The following is a 14726-nucleotide window of genomic DNA, read 5'->3' as shown; positions in this document are numbered from 1 at the left end:
TTTCGAAAACTGAAATCAAGTAAAGAACCTAGTGTCTTCGGCCCTTATGCGAATTTAAAAAAAAATATATCTTTTACGACGGTTCGTCAAACGATAAAGATTATATCTGAACAAAAGAAAAAAAATGCTTATGTAGTACTTGACTAATAAATGATTGCCCTTGCCGTGCCTCCAGATACTTCTTCAAGACGGAGTGCGCAGACCTCGACAACACGGTGATACAAGAAGAAGTCAGCAACGACAGCGACACGCTGCCGATGTTCGACGGGAAGGTCATGGCGCGCGTCAAGGCCATAGAGTGAACGCGCGCCGGCGGCGCATCCCATGGCAGCGGGCACCGGATGGCTACCATGGCCTTACAGCAGTAGTGACCTACATGGATACGCATACGTTTTGTTTCGCATTAGGAAAACTGCCTCAACTTGTGAAATATAAACGTTATATATTGCGAATATAAAGTGTATACAAACATTGTTAACTTCTATACATAGGTGGTTATGTAAACGAATCTTTTAAATAGTAAACTATCGACGAATAGCTTGTGCTAAAGTCTTGCGCGCTAGAGATGTGCCGCTAGAATTATTTTTAAATTATTTATTCAAACTCCAACACGCCAAGTACAATCGCAAAACGCGACTAATTTTTATATATTTTAATTCGATTCCTCGTCCACTGGTATAGGACTTGCAAATATCAACACTTGCGACGAAACATAACGCCTTCGTGGCAAGTGTCACACCAAAATGGTCGAGTAGTTTTAATTATATTTTTACATGGAGCTAGATGAGTACGCTTACTATCTGTACGATATATTTTAGGCCGCTTGGTAAGCCAAGGATTTTTTATTATTAATCTTATATACAGCCTCACACGACTTGATACCGCTGCCATTACGATTAAGAAACAATGACAATGCAAATCAATACTTTAATATAAGTCTAAGCCCGTTGTCTGGGGTCAGAGTCGTGTCCAGCTGTGCTTAGTGTTATTTGAATGACTGCTTAGTTTGTATATTTTTAAATTAATAACTTAGCTTAGTTACGACGTGTTCTGTTTAAAATTATTATTACTTCGTTGAATTGGCTTCGGAATTTTGAGATGTTAAGAATTACCGTTTGACAAAGGTGATATTGATTTTTGAGTTGATTTTATCAAAATTTTATCACCGCAATCAAAATTTACGTGTTTGTCTTTCTTTAAATTAAAAAAGAAATTACTTATATAACGATGCATTTCTATACTTTTTTTAGATAATACAAAATCAGTATTATCTTTATCAAACAGTTGCTATGATGAATTATATCTTCCATCGCGTGCGGGGATCTCAAAGGTTAAATTTAAATGAACTGCTATAGTTAAATGAACAATGAAACTGATAATATTTCCGTTCTGCAGCTGTGAATAGAACTTACTTAGCGAAATAGCGTAAGGGTCGGTTGGTTATGTCAGACTGGTCACACTTCGCTTTCCCTACAAAAATCCGCGTTTTTCAACTCGATGTGTAAAAGATCAGAACCAGTATTATGTACAGTTTATTATACTAATGAATAATTATGTCAAGTTTCATAAACATGCTGCTTTCAACAAGTCTAAAATCGTGTAATACTGAACATTCTGTGAAGCATGCTAGATTTATCCATTAAAATAATAACCTCGCTCGTGTCAACTCTTTTACACGTAGAAAAGTGACGCGATTTGATATATTGCCCTCAAGTACATAAAATACGAATATCCTTAAAAAAATACTAATTTTGTGATTCTGCTCAGTCATTTTTTTATATAGAAATCATCTACTGTCATATGACATAAGCCGCGATACAGATTTTTACGTGAGTTAAAATATTTACAGACCGCCACTAAAAATCTTATTTTTCCGACGACTTTTTCTTTAACGTTCAGTCGCGGGATGCGTAGTTTGCTGAAACCTGGGCTCTGTTAATTTTAACTCTCGCAAATTTCTGCCTCAGCTGTCGTGTTGTCGTGGGTAGTCTACCCAGCCTGTTCAACCTCCAACTAGTCCACTTGTGCGGCGCGCGGCGCGCCAGCGAGGTCACACCCAGACCACAATACTCACATTTCGAGAACGATAATGAACGTTTATTTTCAAAGTGGAGCGATCCAAAGCTTATAAATATCGTGCTTTGTGATCGTTGATTACCCTCGCTCGCCGCGCCGTGCGCCGAATAATGTCTCATAAAGTACTTATTATTTCGCCTACTTGTAAAATATAGTTAATGGTAAGTTAGGTCGTCCACCCGGCCACAGCGGGTGGCGGGGGGAGGGGCCGCTCGCGCCGCTCAGCACCGCGCGTGCGCGAATCGAGAATCGGGTGCGGAAATATGTGCCTTCAATGTTAATACATTTTTCATAGTTGATGCTTCTATTAGTCGTAAGTTAACACTTGTAAATATAGATGTAACGCTACTTGAATTTTAACTTTATTTTTTATTTAATTTAATGACAAACGAATCATTTTTTTTATTTATTGCCTCGTCGCGGACGTCTCGGACACTTCGACTTCCTATTTAAAGTAGAAATGCATCTTCTGTGCCACTGGCAACACCTAATCGTCTAATAAATACGAATTGTCGCTGCCGATTGTGTCGTCGCATATCAAAATTTCCTAAGTCTTCAAGTCATTTTATTGGTCATATAAAGAACATATTATTTTACCAATGTGCATGAGTTTCGGCAACTTTGATATGCTTCGACACAATAATTTGTTACTGCGTCTTAGCTCAAATGTTAATTTGACGGTCACTTCCTAACTTATAAAAAATACATAAATAGTTGCTTTTGCTTTTATATTACCAAATTTTAAATGCAGTCGTCATTGCCAGAGGTGTTTATAAAGTTAAACGATTGATAAATGTTATAAATTAAAGTGGTAGTTCGCGAGTGCCCCACAACCGCGTCCGAGAGGCGGCGTCCATGTGCGGGCGGCAGAGCCCGCTAAACTGTATAAATATATCAACTGATAATTTTTAATAAATTTATATAATTATAGGGCACTTTCAGTACACTAGCGTCTCAAAGTACCTTATAATAAAACTATCATGTACCAAAGTCCTCGCGGACTCGAAGCTTGTTAAAATTAAAAAAAAATGTTTTTCAACTTAGAGTATACGAATGTGCAGCAAAATATGTAAACTCATACCCCCTTATTCGTAAAAAAAATACAAACCTGTTAAAGAAATGAAGTTTTGTCTGTGTCTAACAAAGGCAAATGTCCAAGGGACATGAAACAAGCTAATGTTAAAAAACTTCCAAGCGTTTGTGAATAAGGGGAATTTTGGCGTAAGTATTACTTTCAGAGATGTATGTATCGCACACAGACGTTTAATGTAGGAGCAGACTAAATTATGTAACTCGCGTGCCAAAAGTATACCCACAAAACAATTTCATACCTGGGATAAGGATGATATTGCCATTACATCACATGTAGTTTACTTGATGTGATATTTAAGAGCCGCCGGCCACGCTTTACGTGTTTGTATTTCAAACACTACTACACCGACAGGACAGGACAGGAATATATTACAGTTCGAAAAATGAAAGGGAAGCGACTACCAATTTTTATCAATGTGTGTCCTTCTTGTGTTCAGTCTGCTTCTATATTTAAATGCCTGTGGTGACGCCGCGCTTGTGCGGTTAAAGAATTTCATTGCTATAATCGGACTGTATTATTTTTTTATCTAGGACATGTAACATTTAAAAAATAAACTGGAACTGTGCCATATGCTTACGTCTTTCTATTTCGTACCAAGTTCGTACCTTATCGATTCCAACGGTGATTGATTTGTGCCAAACAAAATGTCTACAGACACACCACGACGCGTGAACACGTAATAAAACTCACAAATTAAGGTGAGATTTTTATTGCAATTCGCCAAAATCATGAATACTTTGAAAAAAAAAAGCTTATCTCTAACTAAACTGTAAAAAATCGCTAATCTGGCAAAGTGAACTTGTATAACATCAATGTTCAGTTTAGTTTGCATATTTATTTGAGATACGAGCTTTTTTCGACTTAAACTTAAAACGCATTGAGAGATGGTTAGAACTATTTTTTATTGTCTTGTTTGCACCTTTGACATATCAATAATATAATCTGAAATGTACTTAATCATATATTTAATAAAAACAAGGAATACTGTCATCATAAATATGTACAAAAATATCCACTATAATAAATATCTAAATTACTAGACGTAGAAATTATTTACAAACTATAATCAAATCAAACAACAAAGACACGCGTTTTACTACTTATCCGTAACGGCTACATTCGTATCGAATTTCAGTATCTTTATGTTACTCTAGTTGAATAGTTTTTGCTGAACCAATAGTTTGTTACAACTTTTTAATTACCGCTACTACTTTTAGCAAATCGAGGAGTGGAAAGGTATTCGCCTTTTGTGAATAGATAAGGACCTCCGCAAAGCTGCAAAGTAACGACTGGTTCAATCGCTCGACAACAAAATAGTTGAATAATATACTATAATAACATAGTAAAACTAAATGTCTTAAATTTAGGACATAAGGTGACCCGGGGCTATTGTAGCTGGGTGGATATTGTATCTGAGCCGTCTGATGGCGTCCTTACGACGCCATGTTCGCCATGTTCATGTGTGTCGTGTGAAGACAGTCTTCTGGCGAACACAACTTAAAATGGCCGAGAAGAACATGGCGTCGTAAGGATACAATATCCCCGGGTCACCTTACGTAAGTAAATGTCAACTTTCATTGCTTGACATTGTTTCGATGCTGATAATCAAAATTTGGCGTAGATTTTACAAAGGTAACACCACCAATTAAAAGACAAATAGAGCTCTGTGACGTCACTTATTTTCCAACTTATCCACTGACTATGTATTTGCTTCAAAGCATCTAAAAATGTAGTTTTGCTGTTGTTTTATAACTAATCTGGTTTGTTGGGCTAAAATAGTTTTTTTTATTAGTGTAGTCTTGGAATTATTGTTTTACGGAGTCAAAATGCCAGGTAGGCCACTCAGGAGCTTCGTGGCCCCAGTATGAGTACAGTTAGTATAACTTAAAGCAGGCGGGCGCTATCTGAAGATGTCGCGTATGCCGTCCACAAGCTGCGTCACGACGGGGTCTTCGTCCTCGTACCCCGCAGACCGGAGGTGCTGCCTCACGCTCGATATGCACTGGAACACAATGACACTTTAAACACATATCCTGAAGCTGCCAAGTAAAAATAGACATTTACGAGGTTTGTTTTGTATAGTTGTGGGAGTTTAGACCCTACGGAAGGAAGTTGCTTCCTTTGGTATTTTTATCACCTATCTTGAGGAGTGTTTCCAAGAATTGCTGTGGTTCGTATTTTCTCTACCTCGTGAGAATATCGAGATAAAAAGTAGGCTATGTGTTATTCCAGACGTCCAGCCATCTACCTACCAAATTTCTTCTAAATCCGTCCAGCATTTTTAGCGCAAAGGAGTGACAAACATACACACACACACACACACACACACACACACAAACTTTCGCATTTATAATATTAGTAGGATTGGCGAGCTTTGTGGCATCCTACCTTCTCTAGATAGGTGAGTTTGGCCTCCGGGCAGACATCTCTGTCCATGGCATGCGCGTGCGGCTGCGCGGCGGCGTCCTTGAGCATGGCGGCGAGGTCAGCGAGCAGCGCGGGCGCCGACTGCGCGGTGACGTCACGCACGAGCCGCACGCGCAGCTGGTACCCCACCTCCTCGCCGTCCTCGTCCTCCACGCGGAAACATCTACAAATTAACAGTTTTTTCTCAAACATGACATAAAATATTGACGTTGTGTTACAAATAATAGGCCGGGAAGTATCGCGCTGCAGGCGCTGCGACTCGGCTGCCGGCGCGCGGTCGCTCTAGCGGCCTGCAAAGAGATTTCATACAACTTTCCCGGCCGCTGGCCGGCAATGCGACCGTCTTTTGTTTCAACGCGAGCTGCGGCTCGCGCCAGCAGACAAGCACAACAGGCCGACAACACTAGCGGCCCGCCACCTTGATTTCTTATTTTTATTTATTTTATTTCATGTCATGTTTGAGAAAAGCACTATTCAAGCCTCGGCTGGAACGTGGGGTTGCCGGCCCTACAGTAATGTACTATTAATGATTTCATGGTTTTAAGCTGCACCAGAGATGGGCGAGGATGTGCTGCGAGGAATGTGTTTGTCATAAACCAATAGAATCGCTTCAATTAATTGGGGTTTGGGGCACTGGGCAGGCCATATAGCACAGGGAAATTACCGTTGGGGCCGAAAAAGAGACCGCGGATCGGCAACCGCAGCGTAGGACGTCCACCAACGAGATGGACAAATGACCTCGCTAAAGTCGTGGGTTCATGCTAAATGCAGGTCGCTTCCAACAAAAGACATTGGAGATCTATGGAGGGGAGCTATGTTTAATAGTGGATGTCCAACAGTGGACGTCCTACGGCCCCTAGGTACCTGTAGACCAGAGGTTCCCAAACTTATTTCGTCTAACGCCCACTTTGAAAATCAGTTATTTTGTAGCGACCCCATTTTTTTTCACCTTAAAAACCTCAATAATATATTAGTCTCGCCTAATGAATGCACAAAGGTGAAGATTTTTTTGGGCCCCTTACCGCCCCCCCTAGGCCTCCAGCGCCCTCAAGGGGGTGTTATCGGCCACTTTGGGAAAGACTGCTTGTAGACGGAGGCGGTCCGTGGCTGGTGATCAGAGCTATGGGGGAGGCGTATGTCCAACAGTGGCCCCCAGGTAGCAGGTACCAGGTACCAGGTACCTGTAGACGGAGGCGGTCCGTCCTCTGGGCCAGTGCTGGCTGGTGAGCAGCGCGAGGAAGGGGTCCAGCGCGCGCTGCAGCTGGCGCTGGCTGCGCAGGTCCTGGCGGGAGGGCGCGGCCGCGAACAGCGGGTGCGAGTGGTGCCAGCCCAGCACGCGCCGCCCCAAGCCGCGCAGCCACGCGCCCGCCGCCGCCTGCGACACTGACAATACAAATACTAATTATTTACCATTCTGACCAAGGCGACTGCCTACCGAACAACGGCTAAACTGATAGTGGCCTTTCCAACCTCGACATTGGCGGAATCATCGATACTATCGATGGAGCTATACCTTCAAGAATCAAGGCGACTGCTTTAACTCCGTTCGTTCATGCGCCCTCATAAATAGAGTATATGTATAGATGTAGTTAAAATATTCCACAGGCCAAGTCAAAATCAATCTTAAGCCAATGTCATAAAGACTTTGACATGGAAAAACTTTTCTCACTTTAACTATTGTGTATGTCCATTTTAAGCATCCAAAAAGCACTCTACGGCAAACACCGTATAGAAACTGCTTAAAAACTGTTCAAACACAAGTATACACTTTGCTGCTAGCAGGACTCATTGGCATTGGTTGCTAACCTAAAGCGACTGGTTGCCAAAAACAAAAAAAAGTTGAATGTGTCTCACCGGGGTCCATATCGCAGTGCGTAGTGCCGGCGGCTGCGCGCGCAGCGCGGTACGCACTAAACTCGATGACGGGCGGCCCCGCCCCCGCCCCGCCCCCGCCCCCGGCCCTCCCCCGCGCGCAGCGCACCCCCCGCCAGCCCCATGACCTCGGCGCGCGACGAGTGCGCGTGCGCGTCCATTAAGATCAGTGCTGACACGTGCAGCCGCACCGAGTACGGCGCCTGGAAATAATACATTGTCGTAGAGGCTCGAAAGTAAGCAATAGATGAACGAGGTAGTTTGAAGGCCGACCCGAAGGGGAGGCTTTCGATAATACGAGTTCAACTATTGCACTTTTGGCCGAGACTAAACAATGTGCTTTTCACGACCACTGCGAGGAAATAAAAAATATTTATCACAAAACAAACAATAAGAATCTAATGATTGGTCCAATTGTCATTTCAGGACGCCAGGAATGAAATTCAGAAATTATATTCTAAAAAGTCGTATTGTATTATGAAATACATATATTGATACGACCTGTTTTCGTAATGTGTTACATTGTTGTCGTGTTTTGAGAGCCATAAATGAGTCGGCTGTTAAATGTACATATATAGGCAGTTTTGGGTACTGGATTTAGGTTATCCATGGCCACATTTTCGAGCAGTGTCGTGAAAATATTATAAATAAATAATCCTAGTCATCCCCGCCTATCAACGTCCCACGATAAGGGCTACTTGACAGGCGAAATATCGCGTATATAAGTTAAATAACTAAGGGGCTGTTTCACCATCCATTGATTAGTGTTAACTGGCGGTTAGGTGTGATGCCCTCTCTATTTGTTTTGTTCGAGTAGACGGAGACGGCATCACATTTAACCGGCGGTTAACGCTAATCAATGGATGGTGAAACAGCCCCTAAATGAGCCAATTTGAAGCAACGCCATGTCACGTCGCGTCACGTCACGTGTTCGCCTGTCAAGTAGCCCTCATTGGGCACAAGCCTCCTCTCAGAATGAAAGGGCTTGGTCATAAATAATAATAATAATAAATATATATGTATTTCAGACAACTTATGTGATCCACATCGAGTTCGTAACAAACTTATAAGACTATGCTAGTTAGGTTCATAGACCGTCAAGGAGCGTGTGTATTAGATGCTTTGTTTTGTTTCATGCCCTGGGAAGGATATAAAAAACACAATTTTTATCCTGAAAAATTGCACAGTTCATGTGGGATAGCGATAAACGTATTCTTCGCAGGAGGAGTCGCAGGCAACAGCTAGGTATACATACTACATAGGTTTCTGATGGTAGTCACTAGCACCAATATCTGACACAACAAGCGTGCATAAATCTTTTTTTTTTTTGTTTTAGTAACATCTGCAATCGGTACATTCAATCATAAACAAATCTGTTAAGATTCTGATCTGATAAGACTCTATTTCTAGGGCCAGTAGGATGTGTCAAACCGGGTACTCAGTAGCTAGCTGTAACTGTAACCAAACATATGTTAAAAGGTTCTAGTGTGTACGCTTAAAACGATCTGCACTCGTCACATCCATCGAGCGCCCTCACCAAGCGTATTCATCAAGCGAGCTGTAACAGATACAGTAACGTGGTTCTAGCAACCGACACTCATCGGCTCACTGCGAGCCGCACGTGTTCTGCTCGTGGCAGGCTTGCGAACCACGTACACACTATTTTTTAAGGTTACAGTAACGTGCAACGGCTACAGTTACAGTTCGCTGGTGAGTACCCGGCTTCACATATTTTAGCATGCCCCGCTGTGGCAGATATGAATGCAGGTGCCTGCACTGACCGGTCGTTCGTCGTTGTAGAGGCGGCAGTGTATGAGGCTGACGGGGTCGGGTCTGGGCCGCGGCACGCGCTCGCGGCGGGGCTCGGCCACCGCTCGAAACAGGTCGCCAGCCGCCGTGTGCATTATGGTATAGCCGCCGCCGCCGTCCTGCAAAAAAAACCTATACTTAATTCACTTCTCATGCTCAATGAAGTTCATATTTATGCTTCTAAGTCATTGTTTAATTTTTCACTATGTATAATATTACAATTCCAAAAAAAAAATAAGTTATTGCTTAGAACTTTGAATGAATCTGCTTCGAACATAAAAAAAAAGTACTGCAACCATACCAAGTTTATTTTCTTCTGTCTCTTTGGCATTGGCTCGAACTTGGCTAAAGGCACTGCTATGGGGGCTTCCACCATGTTAGATGGTACATCTTTTGACTCAGTCTTTACACTATTTTGCTTATTTGACCCTTCATTGTCACTGTCTATATCTATCTCTATGTCACTGTCAGACTCAGAATCTTTCTTCTTTTCAATCTTTATCTAAAAAAATCAAACATTGTTAGTAACAATTGCTACTATAATAAAGGGAGGTCACTTTGAACATACTAAAATAATTTACAAAGTAGAAAATTTACCACTTGTTCTCCTTCCGATACAGGCAAAGCTACTCCTGACCCTAAAACAATCTGCAACTTTGGGCTTTTTGTGCTCTCTTCTGACAAACCAGAATCCTTTCTGCGCCTTTCCTGGGGAGACTTCAACAACTCCTTGCTGCTAGTCCTAGGTCTGCCTTTGTCAAAGTTCCGTAATACTTTCCTCCTATGATTACCTATCTTTTTAACAGCCTTTACTTTCTCTTTATGTTGTTTAGCCATGTTTTTTGCTACAGGATCTATGAAATCCAGATCAGATCCTACAGACTCTGTTGAACCTATTATCATCTCATCATCATAAAATATTTCAGAGGCATCAACAGTGAGATCATTTCCTTGTGCACTATGTTGGACACGGCTATTTGCCTTTATGTTGTTGTTTTTCTTCCTAAGCGGGTGTTTTATAGGCACAGTTATAGTGGGGGAAGCTGTAGCAACTAAGCTTAAAACATTGGTAATATTTGAATCATCTGTTACAATTTCTTCTTGTACAACATTGGGTACATCTTCCTGATCTACATTCTTTAAGAGTCCGAAGGCAGGTGTTTCTAAATGAATTCCATATTCTGCCTCTATTAATGCTTGGATTTCTGGAGCAGTCTTGGTTTTTAGAGTTTGGGCAATTTTTTGTATGTTCCTTCCATATTTTGCCTGTAACCACAAAGTAGATAATATAACAGAGACACCACCTAGTACAAGCAAATGGTATCACCCTAATACTGGCTTTTCAACTGGCTATTTTTCTTTCCTTCGATTTAAAAAAAAAAGGCACCAGTGAGAACACAAATAATACAATATGTATTGCCATCTAGTGAGACACTAAGGATATGGTACACTGACAACAACCATCAAGCTCACCAACTGAGCCTAGACGACTAGAGATATGCATGATGTCTCTGTCTTATTTACGTTGTTAGAAGAGAATGGCATGTTTCTCTCAAATAGTTTTGACGAATGTGTGCAAGCGCGGGGCAAGCCCAGCAAGCGCATTCCGGTTATTTGCCATCTAGCGTCACAATTTCAAAACACTACGAAAGCCTCATAGCTGAAATGTAGCCACATGTAGCCTATACTTTTGTATTCTCAATTATTTATTTTTATGGTGTTTCTTATCTTCAAATTAAGGAGTTGAATTAAGGTTGATGTGAAGTTGTGTTTATAAAATATGCTAGTCTTTATTTTAATCTCAATATTTCTACTTAATTCGGCTTATTCACATTTTATAATTTACAAATGTTAATAGTAGTGCTATCTATTGCTGTTTTTTTGTATTAAATATAGCTTATAGGGATTGGTAGGCCATGCCTGTAACATAATTATAATTTTTCTGTAGACACTAAATACACCAACAACACCAATTAAAGTATTCATAAACAAAGGAAGTATCCCAGTTCAAAAATCATATGATACAGTAATATACTTGATCATACTAGAATGTACTCGATCCCTGATATTACCATTTCTTTGACAAGTAAGTCTCTCTCTGTCTCGTTCCATGATGAGTGCCTCACTTTGAAGTTTCTGTTCATGGCACTAGTACCTGATAATTTCCTTGCTGGTCCAAGTTTTACTCTAAAACAATATATTTGCATTAAGTAAAAAAAATTTGACCCTCCCCTCTCCCTAAGCAAAAACTAAGTAAAGTTCTAGCCCCCTCCTCTCCATGCTTATATAAAAAATGCTATAGGTATATATACCTTATCTTTTTAGGTTTCTTTATTTTTTTTTTATGACAGTTTTCAAGTGTAGAAAATTAAGAAATTTATAGACTACAAAGTATTTTTAGACATAATTTGTTTTTTTTTTTAAATAGACGGTTGAAAGGCAAAATTATATAAGCACCATTTACTTATAAATGTTGAAACAGTTCAAACAACAGAAAAATTCACTGATTCTGAACCAGTACATAACTCAACATCTCAAAAAATGTTGCTTAGATAATTTAGCCTTTCAAGCCATGCAAAAATCTTGAATGCCACCTCACTAACAACTGGAGCTCACCTTTTGTCTCTGTCATTGTCATACCAGTTGGTGACAGTTGTGGTGGCTGAATCCAGCAGCCATTGCGGGTGCACTGTGTCTTCGCGATTCGAACAGGATGGTCTTTCAACGAAAATCATGTCTCATATCATTGTCATACCAGTTGGTGACAGTTGTGGTTAGCCATTGCGGGTGCACTGTGTCTTCGCGATTCGAACAGGATGGTCTTTCAACGAAAATCATGGGTCATATCAAAAATATATAGTCAATTTAAATCTGGCGAACAGGTTCTTAACTTACACAGGCCCAACATGTATCAGAATAATAGCAACTGATATGACAATTTCATTTGATTTTTGCATGAAATATCGGTCCCATATAGATAAGTACCTATCGGAGATTATGGCGGAAAAATTGGGTGAAACAGTATCACACAAAGATATGTAAGTAGTATGTGTATTGTACATTAACGTTTAGTTCAAAAAATTTCAAGTCAAACTTATTGTATGCATGTGTTACTTAACATAAAATGAAGTTAAAGGTATTTTTAATTTTATTGCTCGCAATTTGTTTATGTAACAAACGCAACAAAAATATTTTGGTACGTAATAGTGATCATGTCAACAAACCTATAGACAAATATTTCTCCAAGAATAGAATACACATTTCTAATAGAATGCACGAAAACTGCACTTAATCGAATTGATAAATAAAAAACCACTTACATGCCTTGATTATTTTGGGCTAAACAAGAATTGAATGAAAAATCTCCCAATACGTCAATCTCATCATCGTCCGCCATGTTTTTGAATTGATTGTTTTGATTTTGCTTGACGTTCTAGTCACTTCTAGTGCTGTACTATCTATACGAAATTTTACAATCGATGTAGCTTCCTTGGCATGCTGATTCGATTCTAAAAAACCGGTATGACAAATACCTACACAGTACACACACATATGATAGTTGTAGTTCATGGTAACACACACTTAGCTGTCAACTGTCATTTATACGGCACTGGGAGCAGCAAGATTTTACGAAAAAATTAAATTTTCATTAATCATACACACAAATAAGTCATTACTGATATCATGAACGGTTTCAGAATCTACAAAAGCCTTCCCTTGCGCCAGTTACGTTCATTTTCAAGATGGTAAATAGTTTTTTTTTTTTGAGGTTATGATTATGATAACCCCATTAGAAATGGTTTCTTTACCCGCGATATTACTATATTCTAGGTCGGTATTACACCAAGAAGTAGCTCAAGCGGCGGCGCCGCTCTCCATCCCTGTGCCGGAAGGTATCGAGAAGCCTGTGTCACCAAAGATCGAGAAGTTGGTAGCTGAGATTACGACGCTGAACCTATTGGAAGTGTCGGAACTGAGCCAAGTGCTGAAGAAGCGGCTGAACTTACCGGACGCGCCCATGATGCCGACGGGCGGATTCGTGGCTGCCGCGCCGGCCGCTGAGGAAGAGGAAGCAGCTCCAAAGGCCGTGAAGACCAGTTTTACAGTGAGTGTTACGTCAATAAATGATTACGAAGTTTTTAATAACTTAGCTCGACTGAACCACAGACTGCCAATTTATAACCTTGACATGGTTGACCTTGGTATGTTGACTTGTTCTGTCATGAAATAAGTGTCAAAACACTAGTAGATTAGGTATGGTCAAATCCAAAAATATATATACAGCCATAGCGTAAAAATATGTATACATACATCAATCAACCTTATGTTTAGTAGCATAAAAGTATAGATATTTTTGACATCTTGGTAACATATCTATATATGTCACCAACATATGTGTGTGTGTAGTTTAAATAGTCTTGAGTCTTGACTCAACATTATATATCGAAAATACAAACTGAAACATAGATGCACAGAAAAAGCAAAAAAGAGACCAGCGCTGGGAATGGATCTTTTTCTCTTCTTCTGGTTTTTCTGTGCATCTATGTTTCAGTTTGTATTTTCGATATGGATTTTACGGGATGACCGTAAAAGTAACAAAATTTGGAGTTGAAATAGAAAATAAAGAAAAAAACACTCCAAAAACCAATCTCAACATTACTTACTTGAGATCCATGAGTAACATCCTAGCTTTCAGCTTTAATAATCTTAATAAAAAACCTTTAAGTAAGTATGTTGTGATCTGAAGTGTTTTAACTGTGTATTCCGTGTTTTATGCATTTTGTTGTTTTTGCTGCTCTGTCAACAAAAAAATACAGTGTTTGAAATTCTTTGTAGCCCTACACAAATACCTGGTTGTCTGTGGCAGGCACTTTAAAAACATACTATTTTTGAATTTTCTTCTTACCCTTGTTCCTTAACCAAAATAATTTCTTTTACTTGTACCCATAGTTTCTATTTGTATTGCCATAAAATCAAAATTATGACCTGAGTATTTAACACTGTTGCAGTTTCTAATTATTATTTCCTCCAACAGGTTAAAATGACCAAGTTTGATGACAAGCAAAAAGTGGCGCTCATCAAAGAAGTAAAGAGTCTTCTAGAAGGCTTCAACCTGGTGCAAGCCAAGAAGTTTGTTGAGAGTGTCCCCACTGTCGTCAAGGCTGATATCTCCAAAGACGAGGCGGAGAAACTTAAGGAAGCACTCACCAAAGTCGGAGCCATCATAGAAATTGATTAGAATATTAGCATATAGATATATTTTTAGTTTATAATTATACTATAGCGAAATAAACTAGTAGTCTTTTCTAAAGGCATTTATCATGAATTTTAAAGTCAATACAGTGAGATTAGACACAGGTTGTTTAGTAACAGTGGTTTGTATTGCTTACTTTTATTATTATTTCCACATGGGTTGATCAACTATTTCTTGTTGTTATTCTGTCTCGTC

The 14726-nt window shown here is 39.9% G+C and overlaps 3 protein-coding genes across 3 annotated transcripts in view; 2 read left to right on the top strand and 1 right to left on the bottom strand.

The window, feature by feature from the left end:
* LOC141429252 (axin-like) overlaps window positions 1-3741 on the top strand; it is a 118791-nt gene extending 115050 nt beyond the window's left edge. The window contains 1 exon segment of the mRNA XM_074089531.1: window positions 176-3741. Coding sequence (XP_073945632.1) covers window positions 176-302 — 127 coding nt within the window. The 3' untranslated portion in view covers window positions 303-3741.
* A 121-nt stretch (window positions 3742-3862) lies between these two features.
* Window positions 3863-12711, bottom strand: LOC141429245 (uncharacterized). Its single transcript, XM_074089519.1, has 11 exons — window positions 12598-12711; window positions 11894-11995; window positions 11350-11464; window positions 9875-10543; window positions 9579-9779; window positions 9250-9396; window positions 7572-7671; window positions 7451-7534; window positions 6778-6979; window positions 5558-5759; window positions 3863-5171 (listed from the first exon to the last, which is right to left on the bottom strand). Exons 1-11 carry the CDS (start codon window positions 12672-12674, stop codon window positions 5070-5072), a joined length of 2001 nt encoding a protein of 666 aa, XP_073945620.1. The 5' UTR covers window positions 12675-12711; the 3' UTR covers window positions 3863-5069.
* A 130-nt stretch (window positions 12712-12841) lies between these two features.
* On the top strand, window positions 12842-14588 carry mRpL12 (mitochondrial ribosomal protein L12). The gene is made up of 3 exons (XM_074089518.1): window positions 12842-13023; window positions 13109-13382; window positions 14313-14588. The coding sequence occupies exons 1-3, from the start codon at window positions 12962-12964 to the stop codon at window positions 14514-14516; spliced, it is 540 nt and encodes a 179-aa protein (XP_073945619.1). The 5' UTR covers window positions 12842-12961; the 3' UTR covers window positions 14517-14588.
* Window positions 14589-14726: the final 138 nt, after the last annotated feature.

This window comes from Choristoneura fumiferana, chromosome 6, assembly GCF_025370935.1.
Source record: "Choristoneura fumiferana chromosome 6, NRCan_CFum_1, whole genome shotgun sequence".
In the NCBI taxonomy this organism is placed as follows: domain Eukaryota; kingdom Metazoa; phylum Arthropoda; class Insecta; order Lepidoptera; family Tortricidae; genus Choristoneura; species Choristoneura fumiferana.
Note: the sequence above shows the minus strand (reverse complement) of the source record. Positions and strands in the feature narration are given on the sequence as shown.

Coding starts and splice junctions, on each gene's coding strand:
- mRpL12 (XM_074089518.1), top strand. CDS start 12,962: ATGAACGGTTTCAGAATCTACAAAAGCCTTCCCTTGCGCCAGTTACGT. Junction 13,024..13,108: donor TTACGTTCATTTTCAAGATG/GTAAATAGTTTT, acceptor ACTATATTCTAG/GTCGGTATTACACCAAGAAG. Junction 13,383..14,312: donor CCGTGAAGACCAGTTTTACA/GTGAGTGTTACG, acceptor TTCCTCCAACAG/GTTAAAATGACCAAGTTTGA.
- LOC141429245 (XM_074089519.1), bottom strand. CDS start 12,674: ATGGCGGACGATGATGAGATTGACGTATTGGGAGATTTTTCATTCAAT. Junction 9,780..9,874: donor TATCGGAAGGAGAACAAGTG/GTAAATTTTCTA, acceptor TGATTTTTTTAG/ATAAAGATTGAAAAGAAGAA. Junction 5,760..6,777: donor CGGACCGCCTCCGTCTACAG/GTACCTGGTACC, acceptor GTTAATTTGTAG/ATGTTTCCGCGTGGAGGACG.